We start from the raw sequence: 26,441 nt of genomic DNA, 5'->3' as shown, positions 1-26,441 counted from the left end.
GGCACCCATTTTGGTGTCAGCATCATGTTATGCTTTAGCTATTTAAAAATCGCAGATCTACAAGCTCATATCGCGCCACCGAGTGGCGCGATACGAGCTTGTAGGTCTGCTATTTTTTGAAAAATCGAAGAACAACTGACATTTTTTAGAATCTGATCTCAGGTCAGAATGGGTTAATCAGACCAGTGTGTGTCCGGCGGAAACCTCGTATGAATCTGATCTCAGGTCAGAATGTGATAATGTTGATCTTCATCATTTGCTCACGTCTGGTATTTGGTAAACAGCATGAACGTATCGAGTTGAGACTGCAGCACACAGCCACTGAAAGGTCAAGTTTAATCTGCCATCAACATTCCGCCATCTCTCTTCCCGACCTGAAATGAGGGCCAGTCGAGGTCATGGAGCGGCCAATACAGAATGTAACCGATTTCTCTTAAGCTTTTTATACGAGCCTGGTGGCTCCCCGGGTGGAATAACTCACTTGATTCTCCCAACAACAGGGGCATCAAACAGAGATCCTTGGACTGGACTGCATTAAAGTTCCAACACAGTGGTGGAAAGACTTAGCTTTTCTTTTCTTTTTTTAACTTGAAGGGTAAACGGTACATTTAGTGTCTTTATCCAAAGCGCTTTACAAGGTGCATTACGTTCATCTACCCACAGCACACACCTGTGGTCAGTGGTGTAGTGGTGACTGAAACACTTTCACTCCATGATTGCCCTCACTAGACCAATGGTCCGGGGACCACCACAACATTGTGACCTTGTAGAGCTGATATTATTTAACACGCAGCCAAGTGTATCAAGGCACTGCCAAAATAACCTTTTAAAGACTAAATCAACTGCAGATTTAGTCGACTAACATCTTATGGTAGGCCTAGGTCTACCTATGGTAGACTAAAACTGCAACTTTTCAGATGAAAAACACTAAATGGAACAATTTAGTCAGTCAAAAGACTGACTAAATTGAAATCAAAAATTGCTGTCAAAACAACACTGGTGTACATGTACGCAGGGGCGTCTGGGAGAAATGCGAGGCCCTGTGCGAGATGTCGGGGAACAATGTGCGCGCGCGTTAGCGCAAATATTATGCCAGGTTCTCATCTCCAATGAGTAAGACATTGACATGCACTGCCTAATTTAGCAGCTTAACAGTGTGAATGCAGAGATTGTGGTCCTCCACATGATGATATTTTATTTGTTGTAAGGAAGCTATAGTTAACATGACATGAGTCATGGCAAGCAGGCTGTCACAGGAGGGGTCTCTGGGGCTGACACTGTCTGATGATCTATATGAGCAATTTAACTTGTCTATGTATTACTCTACAGCGAATACCAATGGAACACAAACCTGTTGCCCTGATCATAACTGATATAAAACCACCACCCAACCAGGGGCCTGTTTCACGAAACTTGGATTAACTAATCTAGGATTTAGGCCAAAGCCAGGCTTTTTAAATCCTGATCTTTACAGCCTGGTTTATTCTGTTCCACTAAAGCCAAGCGAGGCTCAGAATTGGCGGATTTGGCGAGCCGGGATCAGCAAGCCTGGCTTAATAGACAGTCTGGCTTTTTGTCTCTAGACCCATTATGTGGATCACAGATTTACTGATCCTTCTTCTTCATGGGGTATTAAGGCAGTTTGCATCCTCAATAGTTGCATTACAGCCCCCTTCTGTATATCTCATTATCTTTACTAATCTATTCAAGACTTACTGATACAAGGATTTAAGCTTCTAAAATAAATACTGCTGCTGTAATTAAAGAGAGAACATACTCTCAATAGTGGATAGACTGAATGATTAACTACCCCAAAAATATAGTTTACATTTTACCACTACTATTAACTTAAAACAGAATTCTTAATATTGTAAGCATAATGATATTGTCGCATTGTGATATTTGGCCATAACTCCCTCCTCTGAGGGAGCTACCTTTGGGGAAGGGGGTTGTTGTCCAGACAGGGGCCAGACTGGTGAGGGTCATGGGTTCATGTAGCATGCCAAAATTTGTGCTATTGCCATTGAGAATGCATTGGGCGTTTAAGTTAAATAACTCAGAAACTACAAAACATTTCAAAGTAAAAAAAGTTCCAGCATGTGTCTCCACAGTAAGCTGAATTTTACAAAGTGTGAATGGAGTTTCTAGGTGAAAGTGATTTTTTTGAAGTGCCACTATCTGCCTATAAATGTCTCAAATTTGAAAGCACTATATTTCTAAAACTATGAAACATTTCAAAGATTCCTTTTCAGGCACACATGTCCACCGTAGGATGAACCTAAATAGGTTTGAATGGGGTTTCTAGGTGTAAGTATGTAGGACTAGTAGTGGGTGAAACGTTACAATGGTAATATGTTGTAAAACAATGAATAATGGTAATATTTAGTGGTTTTCACTTTTACAAAAAAATTAAATAATAATATAATATAATATAATATAATAATTATTCTTAACCGTGCACTTGCACGACAGCAAACCTATTCATGGGGAACATTCACCAAAAGCAGCTGATCTACAAGCTGTCATGATGTTGTGCAGCCTATATATTTTGGTTATTTGATTTTATATAGTGCTTAAATTAGTCCTTTAATGCAGACCGATACAAATAAGGCAACATAAACCCATAATAATTGAATAAATCTGGAAAACATCATTGGTTTGTGTCTTTGTGATCAGTTTGACTGCTTAATGAACAGTAAAGACATCAGGATTAGGTTAAACCTGGCTGTTAGCCTGGTCCGGAGCAGGCTAAATCCAAAGCATTAGTTTCCATGGTAACTAATGTAGCATCACTTTCATGAAACCAAATCAAGCCTCAACATATTAATTAAGCTTAATCTCTAATCCAAGTTTCGTGGAACGGGCCCCAGTCTGCCCTGCAGTGCAGCTCAAATTACTGATTATAAAAGTAAAATGAACAGCTGCTTGTGTTGCTGTTATTTGTTATAAATATTATCACATTTGCTTGATTGCCTGCAGACAGTTTGTGATCGATCAAAATTCAATTCGAAAATTGTGAAATAATGACACTGACTGACTGGACTGACAGAGAGAGACTGAAAGAGAGAGTGAGAGAGAGAGAGAGAGAGAGCCTGAGAGGTCGTCGGTCCATGCCTGACAAAGTATTTGAAATTAAACCTTTTTTTTGTCCACACACAGTCCTACATGACATGACGGCACACCTTTTCACTTCACTCGCGTCACTTTGTTTGTGAGCGGAGCCGTTGTGCACTCAATTAGCCTACATGTGTTCAGTTGTTTTTGTTTCGTTTCCATTGTGTGTATAATTCGACTGCATGCGTTGCGCGGTGGTGCGGCCGATCTACAAGCTCACAACGCGTCGCGCTTCAACGCATTGTGAGCTTGTAGATCTGCTCTAATTCTGCAGTGCAAGCCAGCACGGCACAGCGCAGCGCAGAGGGGGACAACAGGGGGGAGCCCACGACCGGACAGCCGGGTGTCGCTTAACGGTAGGATGAAGAAGTGACGGCGGTTGGAAGGAGGAGGCGACGCGCGGCCGTCGGAGGTCCCCCCAACCGACCGCAGCTTAAATAGGTGAAAAATCAACTGCGACGGAACGGGCTGCGAACTGCGATGCAGGGAGAACGTAGCGTAATAAAAAACGCTGCCTAGCTGCCGCCGCACTAGGCCTCGCATGCGCGAGGCCTAGTGCGGCGGCACCATTCGATCTACCCTAAAAGCGGCCCTGACTGTACGTACGTACAGTACTGAAGTAAATGTACTTCATTACTTGCCATCACCGCAGATAAGGAGCTATACGGTTATGACTTCCCGACGTTTTACAAACGGCAGGATGTTGGGAGGTAATTTGCCGGAAGGAAAATCACTGGCAGCCTAATTAGTTTGACAAACGCGTTATGACACGGCGTGTGCATTTACTATCACAGTTTTCCAGCAACACTATATATTTAATGGAGATCTGATAGTCTGCTCTGCCATAATGGATGTACTTCCTCGTTAGGGTGACGACAATGGTGGAGAGGCGTGGATATCTAGAGCTGTTGGGGGGGGGGATAACCTATGTCCAGCAGTGTTGATTAACCCATTCTGACCTGAGATCAGATTCATACGAGGTTTCCCACTGGACACACACTGGTCTGATTAATTTGTCGACTAAAACTTTGACGACCATTATGATGCCATCAATGCCTGCCAAAAGAATTGCAGACAAAATAAATTATAAATTAAGTCGACTAAAATCTCATCATATTAGTCAGCAAAAAATATATATATATGACTAAAACTAAATGACGCGTAGCCTGCAGAGTTAGTTCAGGCAGACACACTCGAGGGGGTTCATGCCATGCTCAAAGGCGCATACTATACTCAAGTAGTTAACATGCTGCATTACCGCCGAGCAGGGAGAAAATGCAGCAGAGCCGAACGCCAAGTCCAATATTGTATGCACGCTATTCTCATTCTATAATAAATATTGGTTAAATCTATTCGTGAGTTGTCTGACTGAAATAGAGCCTGCGTTCACACACTCTTGTTATTGTTAGTTTTTCACTGGTTCAATATTCATAAAATCCGACAGACACACCTTTCCCTCACACGTTTGTGTATGTTACAATTTACAATTTAGGCATTTAGCAGACGCTCTTAATCCAGAGCGACTTACATTTAAGCAAGAACAAAAAGTATGGGAATACATCACATAAAAGCATTTATCATGAAACATGCGTAAACTAAGAATGTAACAGTGGAATATCTATATAATGAAACTATACATACACTATACATATAAACTATACATATTTACTACTATGCTATACATATGTACTATGGCGTGCTATGACTATATACAATACAATTATAGTGCTGTCTACATAACATGCTATAAGTCTGTGTCAAATCTCAAATGCTATCTAAGCCAACAGAAATGCTATCTAAGGGGTTAGGGTAAGTGCTATGGGCCATGATGGAGTCTGAAAAGGTGGGTTTTCAGACTGCGGCGGAAGATTGGGAGTGATGCTGCAGTTCTGACTGCAATGGGAAGTGCATTCCACAGTTTTGGAGCCAGAAGGGAGAAGAGTTTGGGACGTGTGGAGCGTTGGCCCGGCGTTTTTAGTGAGGGTACTTCCAGCTTCCCTGCGTTGGCTGATCTGAGTGCGCCATGTTGTTGTCACTGCTGTGTGTGTGTGTGTGTGAGCCAGGATCCTACTGGCTCACCTGCCAGAGACTAGCCCCCACCGTGAGGACCCCCTACTCCTCCTCCCGCCCTACACTCCCTGCTGACAGGTGCTAATCCCTGCAGCCCGTATGTATATGTAGATGCTCAAACAAAGCCTGACCTGAGATCAGTTTCATACGAGGTTTCCGCCGGACACACACTGGTCTGATGAACCCATTCTGACCTGAGATCAGATTAAAAAAAATGTCAGTCGCTCTTCGATTTTTCAAAAATAGCAGACCTACAAGCTCGTATCGCGCCACTCGGTGGCGCGATATGAGCTTGTAGATCTGCTATTTTTAAATAGCTAAAGCATAACATGATGCCGACACCAAAATGGGTGCCCGGTCAGAATGGGTTAATGATCTGCTATTTTCAATACTACGATAAAGTAGGGCGTTCATTTTCAGAAAGGAAAGACACATGGAAATAATGAGAGATACAAGGTTTCTTCCCTACAGCATGTTGTCTGCATTGGTTTGAATTGAAACCCTTGTTTTTTTTTATATAAAGTCACTTGATCTGCCTTTTTCTTTGTTTTAATTAACATTAAATATAGACGTCCTTTCTAATCAGACCTTGAATGTGTATACACGTCTTTATGGCATTTTTATTGATATAAAAATTTAAAAATAAATAAAATATTTTTATTTGCCTCTCCTTCTGCACTGTACTGTACTGTACTGTACTGTACTGTACTGTACTGTACTGTACTGTACTGTACTGTACTGTACTGTACTGTACTGTACTGTACTGTACTGTACTGTACTGTACTCCTTGTGTTTTGCGCATGCGTGTTGCCGTTCACTTCCTTGTTTACGGCTCCAAAAGAATGGCTCGTGTCTTCATTTCTGACTTCAGCATACATCTCGTTTGGAATATTAATGCTTCTAGAGAGACTTTAGCGTGACCAGTGTGAGGTAAGAACGGAATATTAGAGTAAAATGCCATATCTGCTGATAGCCTGGTTAATAAACGAGACCGAATCAGCCGTTGGCAAAACAAAATTGCCTGCCGGCGGATTACGGTCTGGAGAGGCTCAATTGTACGCCCATTCCCTACACCAGAGAAATGGGACGGCCAATCGGGACACGGTATGCAATATGGGCGAGCTTTGGTACAGTGACTTTCAATGCTTGACACTTTTGACTGACAGTAGCTCTGACCAATTGCGTCAAAGAGAAAATGTTTCAACCCGCCGCCCTGGAAATGAAATCCAAGTTGAGCCTTCCCAGACTAATATCCCGCGGTCCGTGCGATATTAGTCTGGTTTATTAACCAGGCTAATCTGCTGACACCCTAGCGCCTTTATTTTGAAAGATCCTGGCGGCATCGGTTGTGTTAAGAAAGGACAAAGGTGCTCTTGTACAATAGCTCCTGGAAAAGGTCAGTCACTTTGTACACACAGTAGGCAGCATGTATACCATTAGCTAAATGCCAGCCCGTTTGTTCTTTGCTTATGCAAGAGTGGCACTCTCATAAGTTAATAGCAGGGCACTAAATATAGATTGTAGTGGGTTTTATTTTTCCGTCCTATCATTATTAGTACAGGAGGGGGCCTTTGACTGACGGAGCCCGTGTGAGGCCGCTCCCAAGCGGCAAACCGGGAAACATTAAACGCTTGACTGGTTCACCAAGCATGAAAGGGATAGCTGCTCACCTTGCCTTAGGACAGTGTGTCGAAGAAGAAAAAAAACTCCAACTAAAGTGGTCATACATTGGCTAAATAGTCAATATAATATACGAAAGAGGAATAAATTGAGAAAATAGCCAAGAATCTTCAACCTTGCAAGTAACCCTGAGGACCCCTGCTGAAGGCCTCTGATCTCTACTTTGACTCAATAGGCTCTAATGCACATATGCCATTGCTGGGCCTTCACAGGTGTTACCGATGATACTAATTAAGTCTCTGGCTGCTACTCCATTTAGTGTACAGTGGTTCTCAAACATTTTAATTTCAATGACCTCCATATCTCTCTCTCTCTCTCTCTCTCTCTCTCTCTCTCTCTGTCTGTCTGTCTGTCTGTCTGTCTGTCTGTCTGTCTGTCTGTCTCTCCTCTCTCTGTATGTCTGTCTCTCTGTCTCTCTCTCTCTCTCTCTCTCTCTCTCTCTCTCTGTCTGTCTGTCTGTCTGTCTGTCTGTCTGTCTCTGTCTCTCTCTCTCTGTCTGTCTCTCTGTCTCTCTCTCTGTCTGTCTGTCTGTCTGTCTGTCTCTCTGTCTCTCTCTGTCTGTCTGTCTGTCTGTCTCTCTGTCTCTCTCTCTCTCTGTCTGTATGTCTCTCTGTCTCTCTCTCTCTGTCTGTCTGTCTCTCTCTCTCTGTCTGTCTGTCTCTCTGTCTCTCACTGTCTGTCTGTCTCTCACTGTCTGTCTCTCTGTCTCTCACTGTCTCTCTCTCTCTCTCTCTCTCTCTCTCTGTCTCTGTCTCTCTCTCTCTCTCTCTCTCTCTCTCTCTCTCTCTCTCTCTCTCTCTCTCTCTCTCCCCTCCCCCCCCCCCCCCCAGTTGGCAGCGACAGACGCTGATGAGGGACTGAACGGCCTGGTGACCTATACCATCGTGACCGGTGCCCAGGGAGACTTTGTGATCAATAACTTCACCGGGCGCATCACCATCGCCATGGGGGTCAACCTCCAGGTGGGGAAGTCCTACGCCCTCACCGTCAAGGCCTCGGACAACGCGCCGGAAATCCAGAGAAGGTACAATTCACTCTGCCCTGCTTATCTCTCCAAATCCTATTTTCTATAACCATTTTTAACCCATTCTGACCTGAGATCAGATTCATACGAGGTTTTCCACTGGACACACACTGGTCTGATGAACCCATTCTGACCCGAGATCAGATTCTAAAAATGTCAGTCGTTCTTCGATTTTTCAAAAATGGCAGACCTACAAGCTCGTATCGCGCCACTCGGTGGCGCGATATGAGCTTGTAGATCTGCTATTTTTCAATAGATAAAGCATAACATGATGCTGACACCAAAATGGGTGCCCGGTCAGAATGGATTAAATTTTGTATTATCTTTTTAGAACATTCTCTCTCATTATTAATTTCCTTCAGATCTCTTCATCGTTTGCTGAGGATTAACTCTCTGAAGTGATATGACATTTCAAACGCGATTATGAACCCAGATTAAGAATGTTTTTAGATTGAATACTTTATTAGCCAAAAATGTGAACGGCACGTACGGTACAGTCAGACATTAAGGCTATAAAAGGATAACACAAAAACAACTCCTGTTTCCATTGTGGTCCCATGTAATGAATTCATCCACATAGCATTCAAAATTAACATAATAATGCACAAAAGAGATGGGAAAATTACACCTCCCCTTCATGTGGTCTCCTGATAGATGTTTTTAGGCCAATTTTGAAAGAAACTAGTGATGCATTATTTAAAGGGACACTTCACCCTTTTTGCAAAACAATATATGTTAATGACGTTTAGAAGCTTTAGAACACTTTCCTGGGGGTATTTATGTGTGTAATATGTGGTTTTAGATATTTTAGATTGTAGCAGTGAGCCTGTTGTCTCTGATGTCATGGACACTGGGCTCACTTCCTTCCTGGACTACATGTTGTCTCAGTAAGACAGCTCTCCCCCTATCCACAAGGAGGAGCAGTGCACCAAAGAATTATGGGAATTGTAGTCCAGGAAGGTAGTGAGACCAGTGTCCATGACATCAGAGACAACAGGCTCACTGCTACAATCTAAAATATCTAAAACCACATATTACACACATAAATACCCCCAGGAAAGTGATCTAAAGCTTCTAAACGTCATTAACATATATTTTTTTGCAAAAAGGGTGAAGTGTCCCTTTAATTTAATGGCTAGTGTTGTGCCAGTCGGTCAAAATCAACACTAGGTCTGATGCTTAGTTTTTGGTGTCCAGGGCTCTATGACCAGGTCTTAACCCATTCTGACCTGAGATCAGATTCATACGAGGTTTCCACTGGACACACACTGGTCTGATTAACCCATTCTGACCTGAGATCAGATTCTAAAAGTGTCAGTCGCTCTTCGATTTTTCAAAAATAGCAGACCTACAAGCTCGTATCACGCCACACGGTGCGATACGAGCTTGTAGGTCTGCTATTTTAGACCTCTCATAATTAGGTAATCAGCGCTACTTGTTTTACATCTATCTTTTGTTTCAGTTGAATACCCATGCATTCAGACTGGCTCAATCGTTCATTCATCAATGGCTAGCTTTGCACTTGTTTGGCTGAATAATGGAAAGAGGATGAAAAAAGAAATAAAACAAAAGGCTGACAGCTAGGCTCTGAGATAATTTGTTGTGAGTCAAACAGCAGATGGCCTCTTGTTTTGCTGAACGTGGCAGCTGCCTTTGTCTCTTCTTTTAATCTCTTCCCATTATTTGTTTCACTAAACGTTCATTTTAATCATCGCAGTAGGAGTTGTTTGATGTGTTGTCTGTCTTGTCTTGTTAAACTCAACAAATTATTTATTTCTTTCTGTAAAAGCTAGCAGCACCCTTCAGAGAGTGCAGCATTGTGATATACTTTTGCACTTTTACACCAGAAACAAGGTTTTCAATTAATCTAACATGGTTAAAATGGAGTTTGAAGTTAAAATGAGTTTGTACAATATCTAATATCTAAATACTGAATCAAGCAACTTAAAATATATGTCTCTAGCGCCAGTCTTCTCATCAGGCAAGTCAGGCAAAAGCCTGGGGCATCAGGAGGGGACGGGGGCAGCAGAGCCCATTCACAGATACTTTCACTTTCAAGCGCTGTTGCTGGGGCTGTTCTGCTCTGCTGCCTGCCCCCCCCCCCACCCCTGCTACTAAAGCCAGGGGTGGGGGGGTGTGGCCGGTGGAATGCCTCCTCCCCCGCCCCCAGCCTAACCTACAGCAAACGGCATGCACTGATGGTAGCCCAAACATTTAGATTCTCGTAGAGGTTTTTTTTTCGATTCTGACGAATCTCTCTACGAGAGTCTAAAAGATAACCCCGCCCCTAATGTCGAAAAGGAACGTTTGTGCCTCAAAATCACTCTTACCTTGTACAAATGCAAAATCTAAGCTGCTTTAAATGTTGCCCCACTTGTTTGTGAGGTGTTCGCAATCATATTAAACACCGCACATGTTTATTTTTCAATAAAAAAGGTATTTTAATCCACTCTGTTTCTGAATCCTCCATTGTAAATGCGGTAAACGGCGCAACAGAATATTGCCCGTGCCCCTAGCGGCCAGGGTTCTCTTGCGCATTTACAATGGAGAGAAAAGCAAGATGGCCGCCAGATTCCGAGACAGAGTTGATTAAAATACCTTTTTTATTGAAAAATAAGCATGTGCGGTGTTTAATCTGATTGCGAACACCTCACAAACAAGTGGGGCAACATTTAAAGCAGCTTAGATTTTGCATTTGTACAAGGTAAGAGTGATTTTGAGGCACAAACGTTCCTTTTCGACGTTAGGGGCGGGGTTATCTTTTAGACTCTCGTAGAGAGATTCGCCAGAATCGGAAAAAAAAACCTCCTACGAGAATCTAAATGTTTGGGCTACACTGATGGGGGAAATAAACAACAAGTAGACTGGCGAAAAGTGTTGTCCACTCGTCGTGGTGTTTTTTATTTGGTGTTGTGATTATGTCCAAGTGACCAAATCAACCCTCTGGTCATCAGGGAAGAAAAAAAAGAAAAAAAAGCAGTGGTTAAAAAACGGGAAAAAGACAGAGGTATGAATGTGATTAATAAACAGTGAATGAATAAACTGTCTAGTTATTTGAGCTAAACAAGTAGCAACAACTAGCTGCTACTGCATGTTGTGTTGTCACTTGTCAGACTAGCCCCATATGTGCCCTCTCCCTACGCTCATTCTGTAGCTCCGAGATGAGGTCACACACTGGGCCCCTCCCACCGCGTTTCAGAAACGGCGCAAGTTTCCGCAAACATCGTTTCTTATCCTTACCAGACCATTAATCCAAAACGTGTAGGGCCCATGTAGGTTTACACTAATTCAAACTTAGGATCGGCCCAGAAAATCCAACTCGCCATTTGAACTGAGCCCTTACGTCCCGTCTTTTGTCAGTGGCTTCCATGTTTATCAAGGAAGTGTGTGCGTGCGCGTGCATGTCGAGTGAACTGAAGTCGGTTGGAAATTTTCGACCAGGGGAGGCGCCGGGGGGGCGCTAAAGCTTTTAAACTTCCTTGATAAACATGGAAGCGACTGACAAAAGACGGGACGTAAGGGCTCAGTTCAAATGGCGAGTTGGATTTTCTGGGCCGATCCTAAATTTGAATTAGTGTAAACCTACATGGGCCCTACACGTTTTGGATTAATGGTCTGGTAAGGATAAGAAACGATGTTTGCGGAAACTTGCGCCATTTCTGAAACGCGGTGGGAGGGGCCCAGTGTGTGACCTCATCTCGGAGCTACAGAATGAGCGTAGGGAGAGGGCACATATGGGGCTATTGTCAGACTAGCTATTAGCTAGCTTATTTTGTTGAGACTGCATGAGTAAATATATGGGCATATAATGTCAAATAAGTTAATTTCCCAAGAGCCCAACTTTATTTGTCCCCCTGAGGGCAAATGGTTTTGTTTACTTTTAGCCAGTAAGCCAGCCCATTGTTTCAATTTCAATCTCAACAAATTGTACACTCAAAGTTATCTACTAAAAAGCACTGCTTTTTCATTTATTTATTTTATTCATGGCACAAAGTGTTGAGTCACAGTGGAATAGGTATTACTGGAGAGACGGTTCTCCATGGCTGGGTCTCACTGTGCAAATACATCCCCGATCCCCAGACCTGACAAACGGCAGGGCCAAGGCACACTTCACAAAGCTATGGATCACAACACAGACGGCCCAGCTTGGAAAGGAAAACACAGAATGTCAGCAAATAAGAGCATCAAACAGGTTGCATGTCGGGCCGTTTGAGGCCAGTGTCACCATGTCCGCTTGAGCAGACTTTGGGACTTGTTTTTGTTCTGTAATGTTGCTTGTAAATATCATAATAGTTGTGGGTTGTGTTTTTGTTGGGTTTGTTTCTAAAGTGTATAGGTGCTGATTTGGGCTTGCTCTCTTCATGAATGAATGATGGCTGGGAATGTGTTAAGTAAAGGAGCACAGCTGACGCACATGCCTGCTCTCTGTGCGTTTTCTGTACCTTTCAAATGAGGGGAAAAAAAGACAATAATCTGGTTTCGTAATCTGTCGTTCTCCGTCTTGACTCAGACTCGACCTCCTCCCACACTCGGTCTTGACTTGGACTCACCCATCCCCCCCACAACTCACCCCCCCACCCCCTGGGACTCGGTCTTGACTCGGACTGGCTTTAGGTGGACTCGACTACAACAACACTAATCTGGCCCCGCTGTTTGCTTGTCTTCTCCCCCAGGAGCTCCATCACCACCGTGTACATCGAGGTGTTGCCTCCTAACAACCAGAGCCCCCCACGCTTCCCCCTCTTCACCTACCACCTGGAAGTCAGCGAGGCCATGAGGATCGGAGCCATACTGATCAATCTACAGGTGAAAAACACAAACATTTTTCTGTATTCCTAGTGTACTCGTACAAAAACGAATAAAACATATGCACGTCACTTAGTTGAGGTGCCCCACTCACCCGGCCCATGGACGGTTCCACCCGCTCCCCTCGGGCAAAGAGGCTGTGGTCCATCAAAGACGGAACTGAAAGGCTCCAAATGCAGCTTCTACCCAGAAACTGTTAGACTGCTGGACTCCATAAATGCACTTTAGCTGGTTTAATATATATAGTTTAATATGCTGCTCAGTTTTAAATAATGCACCACATTTTAGGATGTTATGCTTATTATTCCTTTATTCATTGATAACTATTGTATGTGTCTGTGTAGGCCTCAGACAGAGAGAATGACCCTATCACATACAAGATCATCAGCGGGGACCCCCAGAAGACCTTCAACCTCACTGAAAAGTAAGTTTATCATGTTTTCTTTAGTCAAAGACGTTCCACATGAAGTTCCTGTGTTTACGTCTCTGTCGGGTGGAAACTTTTTACTTTTCAGGATTAAAGAAAAGAAGCAAAAGTAGCAGATCTACAAGTTCGATCTACGGACCTCGTACTTTATATGCTTTTGTGCGACACTGTAGTATGATCAAGCATGGCGTTAATTCACAACATAAACACTAAATAAGTTAAGAGATGAGAGGTTTCTGCCAGCATTCTGTTTCCTTAAAGAGATTAAACCTGATCGATTCCTCAGTCTCCTCCTCGCCTCCTCGCTCGAAGGCGGGGCTAGAGCAGGCGTAGAACGTCCGAGGAAGGAAAGTTTGATATAAGTCTATCCATAGCCATGACTTGAAGAAGATGATGTTTGTCGAAACCGGTTTGGCGAATTTGTCTTTTTATTTTTTATTTTATTTTTTAATGTCATCTAATTATTATTATTATTATTATTTTATTAAGTGAGTAGTAGTGGGTAGTCTAGTCAGTAGAGCTCTCGCCGTTGGACCACAAGGTCATAGGTCACTCAGCGTACAGTATAGAGTACAGAGTAGCTCAGCTTGGGTGTGGCGAGTCGTGCGGTCAGTACTTAGGAGTTGATGGTTCTGTAGGTATGTGGTGCTCCACCTCAGCATCCATCTTCCGTGGGTCTAGTGCATTGTAACGGGACAGACTCCCACAGGCTTATATCACAATAAGCCACTCCCGACCTACTTTTTATATTTAATATGAGGTATATATACAGTATAATTCGTTGCTGTCCGGAGGAAACCTCATAACTTTTGAGGTTTTCCTTCTCCATACATCAGTGCTATTGAACACCCTTTACGTCTGTGTGTTGTTTCGAAGGTCCTTGTGTGAGTGTGCTTGAAGTTTTCCCTTTGATGGGAATCCTATTTTCTTTGGGGATGACTGCATCAACTATAACCCGTTTCACAACAGTGGTGTTGTCCTCACACCTACTGTACTGCAGTTCTGAGTTCAAACATAGTTTAACCATATGATTGGATACTTTAACAGTACAAAGAAGTACAAGATAACACAAGAAGCCCTGAGGACTTGTTTACATTGTGATCCTGTGTATTCAATTAATCAAGGCATATGAAGACATACACTACTATACAATAATTCATCAATAATACTAGGAGCAGTAAAAGTATCTATAAAACTTCGTATAGATCCAGTTGCAAATTGCAGACAGGTGCTCTTTCATGGTGGGTTTGAAAGAGGGTAGAGACTAGAGATAGGTGTCGGCACGGCAGTGTTTTAATGCATCTGTGTGTTTTATGTAATGTTTTATTGTTGTAAACTGACTGCCGGTTAACCTGACGCTGCCAGATGGGGCCGGTATTGGGTAACCATGTTCAGCCTTCATCTGGGATCTCTCAGGGAGTTGAGCTGACACCGATCTGTTCCGTACCGAACCAATCAGCGTGAGCTAAGGGCGGGATATGTGCGAAACCGGATGTGAAGCTATATAGACACGTCAATATGATTGGTTGTGTTTGCACGCCCACACGGTGATAGACAGACGGTCCCATCCAATCATCTACCAAGTATCTTGAAAAAAAGGAACAGCCCCGTCATCGAATTTGCTTCCGCGATCCCAGATCCCAATAAGCTGTGAAACAAATTTGTGTAGCAAGCTTCTTGGATCTGGCAGCGCCAGGTTAACTGCCGTTGTGCCAAAGACAAATTTCCATTTCATGTAAATCTTATGGACAATAAAGTTTTCTTTATCTTCATTTTGATTACACATTTTGGTGGCATAATAATAGAATGAATTCCAACCCCCTGTTTATGCCAAATCTGGGAGAAATGAGATCAGTGTAGCTCCCTCTGGTGTTCCGTGGGCGTTACTCACTGTTTTGAAGTGGTCTGACAGGTACATGTGCACTGGTCCCTTGAGTATCTTGACGACCAGAGGCCCATTGCAAGTTCCTGGCTGTACTCTGTCCTCTACCCTGAGGCATCCATCCCTAGCATAACTAGAAGTGAGGTTTAGGTCATCATGTTGTTTTCAGAGGTCTGAAGCTAATGTGCCGTTAGCCGGACGGAAGGGGGGAGGGATTGTTGGCGGCGTCAGCGGATCAGGATGTGTCGTATAGCTTTAGTCTTGAAATGAGTTCCTTACTTGATTGGGATCCAATTACCTTAACAAGCTCTTGTGTTGGCAAACTGTTACATTGATGCGAGGCCCTCACATCTGTCTGAGAGGCGGCAGGGCTTTATTTGGGCTTTCATGGAATCAGTGGCGTAGCTACCGTGACGCAGACAACGCGACTGCGTGGGGGCACACGGCCGCCCACCCGTGCCGCCTGTAAAATGAAATTATTATAATACAGAGATGCAATGACAGTTGAGTTCAACAAAGTTTGACGGAGCCTGGTGGTGGCTGCTGCTATAGCACACAGTGTGACACAGCCACACACCATACCATATGCATAGGCAAGCATGTGGCCCGCCTCCCTCCCAACAGCTCTCCTCTAGAGTGTAGCCTGTCAGTAGTGTCTGTGGCGAGCCGGGAGTGTGCATGCAGTGGGCTTTCCCAGTCTCGAGTCCCGACAGCCAGTTATGTGCAGCACAAAATGACAGATCACCACTACAATTGTACAGTGCCCCGCTGTTTATAAACTTGTTTCTACAGGCTGCTGCTGCTCTGTTCACAATTGCGAGGGGGGGGGGGGGGGGGTGCTGACTCGCTGATCAGGGCCCAGTGAGGTCTAGCTACGCCCCTGCATGGAATCTCTATCAAACGGTGGCTGGCTCATCAAAGTGTCCTGTGGGATGATGGAACATCACCTCTAAAGGAAACCCGACAAAGGGAGACGTTGAAGCGTTCTTAATCTTTGATTAGCTCTTTCTTTTCATGTTTGCTCCGTCGAGTGCAAAGGCTGGGAAAACGAGGGGCGTTTTCGACAAAGAGTAATGACATGTAACTGAGAGTCCACTGTCCTTCCGCCCCCACATGTGTTCGACATGAGCGGGCTGGCTGAAAGGAAAGAGGAGTGGAAGTGATGGAGCATGGGGGGAGCCTTTGAACAAAGAAAATCACGTGTCTTCTTCAGCCTCCCACTGATGATACAAGATCGTAAGAGCGAGTGATGGAGTAATTGCTCAGACCATGACCCTCTCAGAAAGAGCACAGACACTGTTCAGGGGTATGTCTGCCATGGTGGAAGTCTCGCCAGAGGCCACGTGTGACCCCCGGGGGCCATAGGGCAGTGGTTCTCAAACTCTTTTGGCTCAGGGCACCCCTGTAAATAACATTCCCCCAGAATGATATTGTTCATTTTTAGAACCTTAGATGTCATATTACGATGCACAGCTATGTGAATCTGGCGATGTGGGAACCAAAAACAGCAGATCTACAAGCTCACAACGTGTCACATTGTGTGTTTTGTTTTTGGCAAAGATATTTTATGTTGATTGAAAAACAAGTATAGCGGGTGATTAAACTGAAGTAATATGGACACAAGTAGCCTTTTCTTTTTTTTTAATATATATTTTTATCCCACAATTTTGTAACCCATTTTTCACCCCTGTGTCAATCATCTAATGTGATCCTGGGCTCTACACACCCTCCACCAACCTAGTCCCCATATATGGGGGACAAGGGGAGAGCAACGGACTTGAACTCATGCTTCCTTCATGCTTGAGTGTCCAAGTTGCTCCTTTACACCTGACAGGGGGGAGTTTCCCTGGTTGGACGTAGCGCGTGGAAGGAACACGTTATTCCAACCAGTTCCTTTCCCCTCCATCAGGCGACCCCCAGGCTGGCCAGGGGGAGGCAGTTTAGAGACCAGGATTACTGCATGTTTTTGTGAGGGTACCTACCCTAGGGGACACGGGGAGAACATGCAAACTCCACACAGAAAGGCCCTTTAGCCAACCCCGCCTTCGGGTAGGGGCACTGATGACGCGGAGGAGGAAACACGCCGCCAGCACCCACAGCGCCCCGAGCGGGAATCGAACCCAGGACCTTCTAGCTGTGAGGCGACAGCACTACCAACTGTGCCACCGTGCCCCCACAAGTAGCCTTTTCTGTGCCACCCCACTTTTAGAAACACCCTATAGGGGGCCACAGGCCCCACAGGTTGCTCCAGTCTGTTACGCCAAGAAAATGTTTACTCACGACCCATACAAATGTGTCCATGGCCCAAAACTGTGTCCAGAGTCCCCACCCATAGTTTGGGAAACACGGGTGCATGTGTTTGGTCTGACGTTCTGACAGGCATTAGTCCGACACCATACCCCAGAACCTAACCATACCCCAGAACCTAACCAGTCTGACAGGCATTAGTCCGACACCATACCCCAGAACCTAACCATACCCCAGAACCTAACCAGTCTGACAGGCATTAGTCCGACACCATACCCCAGAACCTAACCAGTCTGACAGGCATTAGTCCAACACCATAACCTAACCTAACCTAACCCTAACCTCACAAGGAAGCCACGGGTGAGTCTTAACCAGCCACTGCATGTGTCGGACGGTTGCATGTCGGACTGTTAGTATGTCGGACCAACTATATGCGCCCTTGGAAACACTGGCTCTGAATTACATTTCTTCTTTTAAACCCGGTTGTTACCGTCCCCTAAGTAAGCGTGGGTAAACACGGGGGGGGGGGGAGAAGCGAAGCAGGCCTTCTACGTGAATGAGTAAATGGGGAGAGACGTGGATAGACTGAGAATGCGGGGCTCTTTGCCAGACGCGTTCCCTATACTAATTGATTACAGCTCTCTGTGTGTCTGCCACGCTCAGTGTCTCCCAGGCAGCCGGCTACGTGTGCGGCGGGGGGAGACGCATTGTTGCTCTGCCTTTTGTTTTCTCTTAATCTCTGCTCCGCCGTGTTGCAACGTTTTCTTTTTTTTAATATGAAGGCATGATTACTTATCCAGTTGCACGGGGTGGCAACTGTCGCAGACGGAAAAACTGTGACAACGCCACAGTGATTGTGGACAGCTGTTGTTATTGTTGCCTGCTTCTGCTGTCATACTAGCCCATTCTGACCTGAGATCAGATTCATACGAGGTTTCCGCCGGACACACACTGGTCTGATGAACCCATTCTGACCTGAGATCAGATTCTAAAAATGTCAGTCGCTCTTCGATTTTTCAAAAATAGCAGACCTACAAGCTCGTATCGCGCCACTCGGTGGCGCGATATGAGCTTGTAGATCTGCTATTTTTAAATAGCTAAAGCATAACATGATGCTGACACCAAAATGGGTGCCCGGTCAGAATGGGTTAAATGTGGTATGATATTAATGATATTATACTGTTAGACTGAGGATAGGTTATTGGTTTACTCATGATCCTAGATGACTATTCCTATGCATTTGATGTATACAGTATATTACCTTGAGTTGTGCTTAATGTAAATCGCTCTGGATTAAAAGCGTCTGCTAAATGCCTAAACTGCTATATTAGTGTGTGACACTAACGTGCAGCTAAGTCATAAATCAGTTATATCCCCAACCGCAACCCAGAACATTTTCCTTAATTGTAGCTTCATTATAATCATATTTCTTTTATTTTTCTTCACCATGAAGCATCCATTTCTCTTGTGAGGACCAGGAAATAAATGTTGCCCTCACAATGTCTGTTTCTCTAATTCTAATACTCACGGAGACATTTGGCCCTCACAATTACAGTAACGCGCGCACGCGTTAGCATTTCCTCTGAAAGAAAGAATGGTCACATTGTATGTATGACAGACTTCTCAGTGACATAGCAGTAGAACATCTTTTAACCAAGGGATAATTGGCTATAAATCAAAGTCGAGGACTTTTCTGTTTCTCTTGTTGTTCATTGCTTGTGCTGCACATCATAACAAAGTCTCATATTTGAGCGTATTCATATTTTCTATAGTGTTTATAGTTTCAAGTTGAATTGTATTCAAATGTCCCTGTTTCTTTGGTTGTATGTTTCTTAATGTTTCATGTAAAGCAGTAGTTCTCAAAGTGGGGGTCCAGGAACCTCCAGGGGTCCAACAAAATGAATAAAATACAGCATTGAAAAATCAGTTTAACCACTTTAGCCCTGCCAAATAGACCTACATATTATTTTGGGGTCCAAAAGTTTGATTTATTTAATTGCTAGCGATCGTCCTATACATTTAAAGTTGGTCTTGGTCCTCATCCCCGGCCTTGTAACATAAACCTCCCTATAGTTTGATGAGTGTGCAAAAAACTGTGCTTCTTTCCTCTCGGTTCCAAGTTCCAACCCCTCTCCCAGATAATAAGTCTCAAGGGGTTTTGTGTAATTCAGGCCACATATGGAGCTGTTTGGATGAAGCTAATATTATGAATAATGAGTTCTCTGCTCTAAATGGGGTATCCTCCTAGCTAGCCGGAGCTGGAAATACATGACGTTCGCAGTACCGCTAGCGGAGCGGCATGGAGCGTAGGCAGAATGCCACATGGAAAGGACTGTGGGATCAGCCTCGGCACAGATGGCGTACAGTATTGCTCCTAATGAAGACATTTCAGACATTTGGACGTCTAGTAGTTGTATAAACTTAAACTTAAACCCTCTAGACCCAGTAAGCTGGACCTGAGTTGTCTCTTTACTTTGACCACTTTTTTCTGTTGGCTACTACACCTCTTCAGACATCACCTTAGCCTGTAGCACTTGCCCTAGCCTCAACAACCTTGCAGGCTCATGCCAAAGGCTAAACATTCATTTTAGATAGCATGTTATGTAGACAGATGCCGGGTCATTAATGACCTGGCATTCTATAGTGTTTATAGTTTCAATGTTCATATTGATTTTCTTCGGATACTTTGGAGGTCGACGCAGCAAAGGGAATCACACAGGTGAATGAAATCAAGATTAATTAATATGCATGTGAGCCTTGACAGGTCATCACGCAGCACGTTTTCGTTCAAAGGAAGTAATTCAAATTGGATTTTAATGGACTTTTAATGGACACAAATAAATTTTTTTGGCACCCATTGGTATGTATGCCCATATGACCACAGATATGGTCTAAAAGTGTGAAAAACTTAAGTGTGTCTTAAATTGTACACCAGATGTCATTGCCAAAAATAGCCGATCGTGAGCTTGTAGATCGTCTATTTCTGTCTAATGTCGTTCCTCAAAAGTGTACATCAGTACAGTACTTGAGTGCATGCGTTTACTCCAGTGAGCACAGGCAGAACGCCACGGGAATAACCCATTCTGACCGGGCACCCATTTTGGTGTTGGCATCATGTTATGCTTTAGCTATTTAAAAATAGCAGATCTACAAGCTCATATCGCGCCACCGAGTGGCGCGATACGAGCTTGTAGGTCTGCTATTTTTTTTGAAAAATCGAAGAACGACTGACATTTTTTTAATCTGATCTCAGGTCAGAATGGGTTAATCAGACCAGTGTGTGTCCAGTGGAAAACTCGTATGAATCTGATCTCAGGTCAGAATGGAATAAAGGAGTGTGTGGGATATGGGGAGCTCGTGGCAGCACAGATGGCGTACCCTAATGGCCCAGGCTAATGAGCCCCTTAGATACAAAGGAAGAAACAAACGCATCACGTATTGTATGGCCGACAGGAAATCAAGTGCTGCGTGCCGTTTGCGAGACAGCGTGAGACCTTTCTGAGCGAGAAAGGGAAAAAAAGATCAAATGTCAGCAACGCCTCCTCCCTCAGCAAGATAGCCTAGAAGCCCTGGACGGACAAGAGAAGGCTTGTGCCTTTTATTTTATTTTCTTGTGCTCTTGGCAGTTGCCGTTAACGAGATCCTATCTGTCTGACAACATCCTTTTTTTCCCCTCTTCTCTGGTCTCCTGAGCGGAGGAGGCAGACGTGCCGCTATCACCCAGAGATCAGTGAACCTCTCTCTATCTCACATCATGCACACTGCCTCAAGTACATGCAGTATACTGTACCGCCGTGGACATACATATCGCTTCTGTCGGGCGGAAAACTCTTATCTCCATGTTTTGTGATTTTTCTTTTCATAAATGAACGCCCTACTCGCACTACAGTACGTGCGTCAAACAAACGCATCAAAAGTAACAGATCCACAAAACTTGTGCTACTTTTGCAGTTTTTTTGTACTGTACATTTTGGCTTTGAGCGTCTGTACAATTGATTTCTGGAGATTTCTGGAGATGCTTTCAGTTTTTTTTGGGGGGGGGAATGTTGAAATATGTATACAGCAATGCATTGTGGAATGCTGAAGTATGTTTCACTTGTAGTTGAGTAATATGACTTTTACTTAGTACAATTTCAATTTCAATGTAGGCATTTAGCAGACGGTCTTAATCCAGAGCGATTTACAGTAAGCAAGAACAACACATGGCAATACATCAAATACATAGAAATAGTCAAGGATCGTAAGCAAGCTAAGAACCTAACATCCATCTAACACTTGAGAGCCAACATTGACAGACAGCTGTCATGTCGATGTCAATAACAAGCCTGCTGCGATCCTGTGGCCGTGACACTCCCTGTGTTCTATACAACTTACGGCCCCACATGACAGTGTACCCACTGTTCAACAGCCGCCGGTGCTGTAGAGAGCTACCGCTTTGTAAAACGGAAGGTTCCTGGTTCAAACCCCGGCTCCCCCTGAGTTAGTGACAAAGTGTCCTTGAGCAAGCATGCTCCCGACAATGAGCAGGTCGGTGCCTTGCATGGTTTGGAGGATAAAGGTGCTATATAAATGCACCATTTTCCATTTAGAGGAGGATTCCCGGACAAACCATTTTCTTACCTTTACGCCAATCTGGGCTAATCTGATGTGCACACGATGCGTTATTTATTCTTTCATTTGTCCCTTATCTCTGGCACCTGGCCAGCGTTTCTATTGTAACAGGTGGCATGTATTGTGTTTTAACCCATTCTGACCTGAGATCAGATTCATACGAGGTTTCCACCGGACAACACACTGGTCTGATGAACCCATTCTGACCTGAGATCAGATTCTAAAAATGTCAGTCGTTCTTCGATTTTTTTCAAAAATAGCAGACCTACAAGCTCGAGCTTGTAGAGCTTGTAGATCTGCTATTTTTCAATAGCTAAAGCATGACATGATGCCAACACCAAAATGGGTGCCCGGTCAGAATGGGTTAATGAGGTTATTATTATATTCGAGTGGTAGAGATTAAATATTGCATAGCTCCGAGCATGCGCGGTGGGTTTTCTTTTAACGGTAGTTCACCTCTTTACGGCGAGTGACAAAACGAATCACGGAGCGCAGCGAAGCAGACTGAAGGCTAGGCTCGGGAGGGAGGGAGTTATGTCATTTATGTTCTAGGATATAATGTCAGATTAAGGTAAGAAAATAGTTGGTCCGGAATTCTCCTTTCAGTAAGTAGGTTGGGAGAGGCTTAGTGTCGGTCGGGAGGGGCCAGAATGTTCCATTTAAGATCAGTCAAGCTGTCGGACACAAACGGCCTCGGGGTACAGTGCAGGTTGTCCTTCCATTGACTCCGCTGCTCTGCTCCGATCATTATAATCATCAGCTGTCGTATGTCATCATCTTCACTGTCACCATTAACATCATAATCATCTGCACAAGGTCTTATGCAGGCCTGTTGCTCCCTGACCTCACTGAGTGAACTGTGTGTGTGTGTGTGTGTGTGTGTGTGTGTGTGTGTGTGTGTGTGTGTGTGTGTGTGTGTGTGTGTGTGTGTGTGTGTGTGTGTGTGTGTGTGTGTGTGTGTGTGTGTGTGTGTGTGTGTGTGTGTGTGTGTGTGTGTGTGTGCGCGCGCGCATGCGCTATAATTGGCAGCTGTCATATATGGCTGAGACGCTGTTGCCCATAGAGTACTGAGTGACATGCCTGTTGTATCATGCAAACACATGCCATGACTTTGCAGATGTAAATGTAATGCACCTATAACATTTGTGTCCTTGGACATAAATAAATGGTTAAAATGTGTGTGTGTGTACTAACTATAGTACATATCATCAGTCACACTGAAGCGATACTTCTTCTTTCGTGTGTCATCAGATGTCCAGCTCAGTAGCGTGCAGCCATGACCTCGTCTCAGGTCCCACATCGAATAGGCCCGGCCTCCGAGCGTGGTTTATACAGGGGACAGGTGGTGATTATGTGGTCAGCGGTCTGCTGGCCGGCTCCCCACACTCGCACACTGCTCCTGGCTCAGGGATGTTTTGAAACGTCCGACCCTAGTTCGCAGAGGGTTCAGCGGGGTCCATTGCCGGCAGTTCCTCTCCTTTAACCCATTCTGAACGGGCACCCATTTTGGTGTCAGCATCATGTTATGCTTTAGCTATTGAAAAATAGCAGATCTACAAGCTCATATCGCGCCACCGAGTGGCGCGATACGAGCTTGTAGGTCTGCTATTTTTGAAATATCGAAGAGCGACTGACATTTCTAGAATCTGATCTCAGGTCAGAATGGGTTCATCAGACCAGTGTGTGTCCGGCGGAAACCTCGTATGAATCTGATCTCAGGTCAGGTGATCTCGGGTTAAAGGAGAATTCCATACTAAAAGGCTTTCTTACCTTTCTTTGTAGTTGTTACGTGCCCACCAAAGAGGTCCAGGTGTTATTTTGTGCAAAAGCTCCTTATTGGCTATTTCCCCTACCATAAGCTCTAAATGAATTGCATTGAATTGAATGGGATGTATGGGGTGTTGTGCTAATTCGCTTATTTCCATCGCTCAAAATAATATATTTTTTGTATATATCCTCTCTTCATAATGTAAATAATAACCCAAGCGGCACACTTTACTACTAATTTAGATGGAAATAAGCAAATTAGCACAACACCCCATACATCCCATTCAATTCAATGCAATTCATTTAGAGCTTATGGTAGGGGAAATAGCCAATAAGGAGCTTTTGCACAAAATAACACCTGGACCTCTTTGATGGGGACGTAACAACTACAAAGAAAGGTAAGAAAGCCTTTTAGTATGGAATTCTCCTTTAATTCCGCCTTCCGGGGTCCTGGATGTAACGGTGGATGCGTGTTTGGCCCGGCTGACTTCCACTCCTGCCTCCAGGATGGATGCGATACAATTTGTTTGTTTGGAGTCCCTCAATGCATTATCAAGTCAATGCAAGTAGACGACATTGAGCGTCGCCAAGAGCGACGTGAATAGAGAAATATGCGTGAATCGCACGAGATGAACTTAAGCCATTTTGTCAAGCAATTTTGTCTTAACTTTTTGGTTTTGTTATTTTTTTTTTAGGCTTTTGCTGAGCCTTTGTTTGATATGAGAGAGAGAGAGAGGGGGGAGGGGGAGAGAGAGAGAGAGAGAACTTAAGCCAATTTATGGAGAGAGAGAGAGAGAGAGAGAGAGAACTTAAGCCAATTTATTTTTCTTAACTTTTTGGTTTTGCTATTTTTTTAGGCTTGAGAGAGAGAGAGAGAGAGAGAGAGAGGGAGAGGGAGAGGGAGAGGGAGAGGGAGAGGGAGAGGGAGAGAGGGAGAGGGATGACATCCAGCAGCAGTAATGGTCCAGGGACTCGCTGCCAGGCTTTGGCAGCGGGGCCCATGTGGTGCGTGACCTAACCACTCTGCTATCAGCTCACCCCGACTCAAACATTTCACTAAAGTGAACACATGCAGCATACAGTTGAAGATGTAGTTATCCTGAGCCAGTGGTTTTCATTACACTAGTCCTCAATGTACACATGTTCTGTATGCCCCTGCCGGCAGATTCAGTCGTGGTATGTATTCAGTTTAACTTCAATTTAAATTCAAATTGAACTAAATGTCAACCTGGCTTTCCTGTTTTGGGCATGTCATTATTGTTCAGAATAGCAGAGTGTGTTTGCAATGTGACACATTGTGACACATTTGAGCTTTTACTGTAGATCAGCAATTTTTTTGCTATTTTTATTTATTTTTAAGGCACAATAGGGGGCAACCAGAGACTATAAGCCCTGCGAAATGTTGTGACTGAGAGATGTAATGTTTGTCTCTGGTGCGCGCACACACACACACACACACACACACACACACACGCATGCACACACACACGCACATGCCGGCTGGCTTGTTTTACCATGCTTAACAAACACAGAGATATACACATATGAGGCTTACCCATCACGGGTGTCACTGTCAGTGAAATAGAGTGACACGGCTCCCTCCATTTCAAGCGATGCAATTATTTTTTATGGCGTCCGGTGTGAATGCACCTTAAGAGCGAGTGCTCAGAGCTGTGGATGACTTACATCCAGCTAGCTGTCAGACTGCGAGACGTACAAAACAACACATTCATCCGCCAGTGATTCCCCGCTGTTAACCGTTCCTGTGACAGTGGGAATTGTTTGCCGTTCATATCTGTGTGCACATGTTTGTGTTGTTTGTTTGTGCATGTGTGTCTGCAATGCAAAGATAATTTTGCCATTCTGCCTTGGACTGCCTCCTGTGCTGAAATAATAGCCAGTGGTAAATTAGACCTTGTGGAGAAGAAAAAAAAGACACTGGGAGCAAAACGTGTTGATGTTTCCATCTGTGGTTTTTTTGTGCCCTTGGTGCAAGTCTCCTTTCTTGCATCCCAGCTACAACTGTGTCGAAACACTGCGTGGAAAGCATTGTGGACAGGCATTGTGGGCAGTTTACTCTGAAAACCATGCATTTCATGTCAGCCCAGTCTGTCATGTTGGTTCACAACAGGCCCGAAAATTAACCCATTCTGACCGGGCACCCATTTTGGTGTCGGCATCATGTCGTGCTTTAGCTATTTAAAAATAGCAGATCTACAAGCTCGTATCGCGCCACCGAGTGGCGCGATACGAGCTTGTAGGTCTGCTATTTTTTTGAAAAATCGAAGAACGACTGAAATTTTTTAGAATCTGATCTCAGGTCAGAAGGGGTCAATCAGACCAATGTGTGTCCAGTGGAAACCTCGTATGAATCTGATCTCAGGTCAGAATGGGTCCAAATAGTGTCCATATATGGGCATTCCCAGACTTCGCAAGAGCGAGGTCTCTTCTCGCCCTCAGGGCGTCTTACTGGTATGCCTGAGTATAGATGCCTCATTCATTAACGTATCACCACGGTCATACCCTGGTATATTATGTACCATTCTGGAGCAGAATTTAGCATATAGCTCTATGTCTGTCGAGTACCATTTTTCACAGACAAAAACTAAATAAAAACGAATTATGGTGACTAAAACGAAGGCCGTAAATAGCCAGTGTACAGCACAATGCAACATGTGGCATGCCATGTGCTAATTTCACCAAATATCCGCCCCCGAATAGGGATGCTAGGGTTCAAGAGTTTGAAAACTATAGCCTCTCTCTCTCTCTGACTGACCTCTGTGACGCTTTATAGCAGTGGTTCTCAAAATACG

At 44.2% G+C, this 26,441-nt stretch overlaps 1 protein-coding gene across 1 annotated transcript in view; it reads left to right on the top strand.

The window, feature by feature from the left end:
• Positions 1-26,441, top strand: part of LOC310865260 (protocadherin-15-like) — a gene marked incomplete at both ends in the record, with an annotated part of 422,228 nt that overhangs the window by 193,994 nt on the left and 201,793 nt on the right. Inside the window, 3 exons of the mRNA XM_083774285.1 lie at positions 7,695-7,888; positions 12,562-12,694; positions 13,039-13,118. Coding sequence (XP_083630411.1) covers positions 7,695-7,888; positions 12,562-12,694; positions 13,039-13,118 — 407 coding nt within the window. The remainder of the gene's footprint in view (positions 1-7,694; positions 7,889-12,561; positions 12,695-13,038; positions 13,119-26,441) is intronic.

Source organism: Protomyctophum parallelum, assembly GCF_964188405.1.
Source record: "Protomyctophum parallelum genome assembly, chromosome: 10".
Lineage (NCBI taxonomy): Eukaryota > Metazoa > Chordata > Actinopteri > Myctophiformes > Myctophidae > Protomyctophum > Protomyctophum parallelum.
This window is presented reverse-complemented; position numbering and strand designations above follow the sequence as displayed.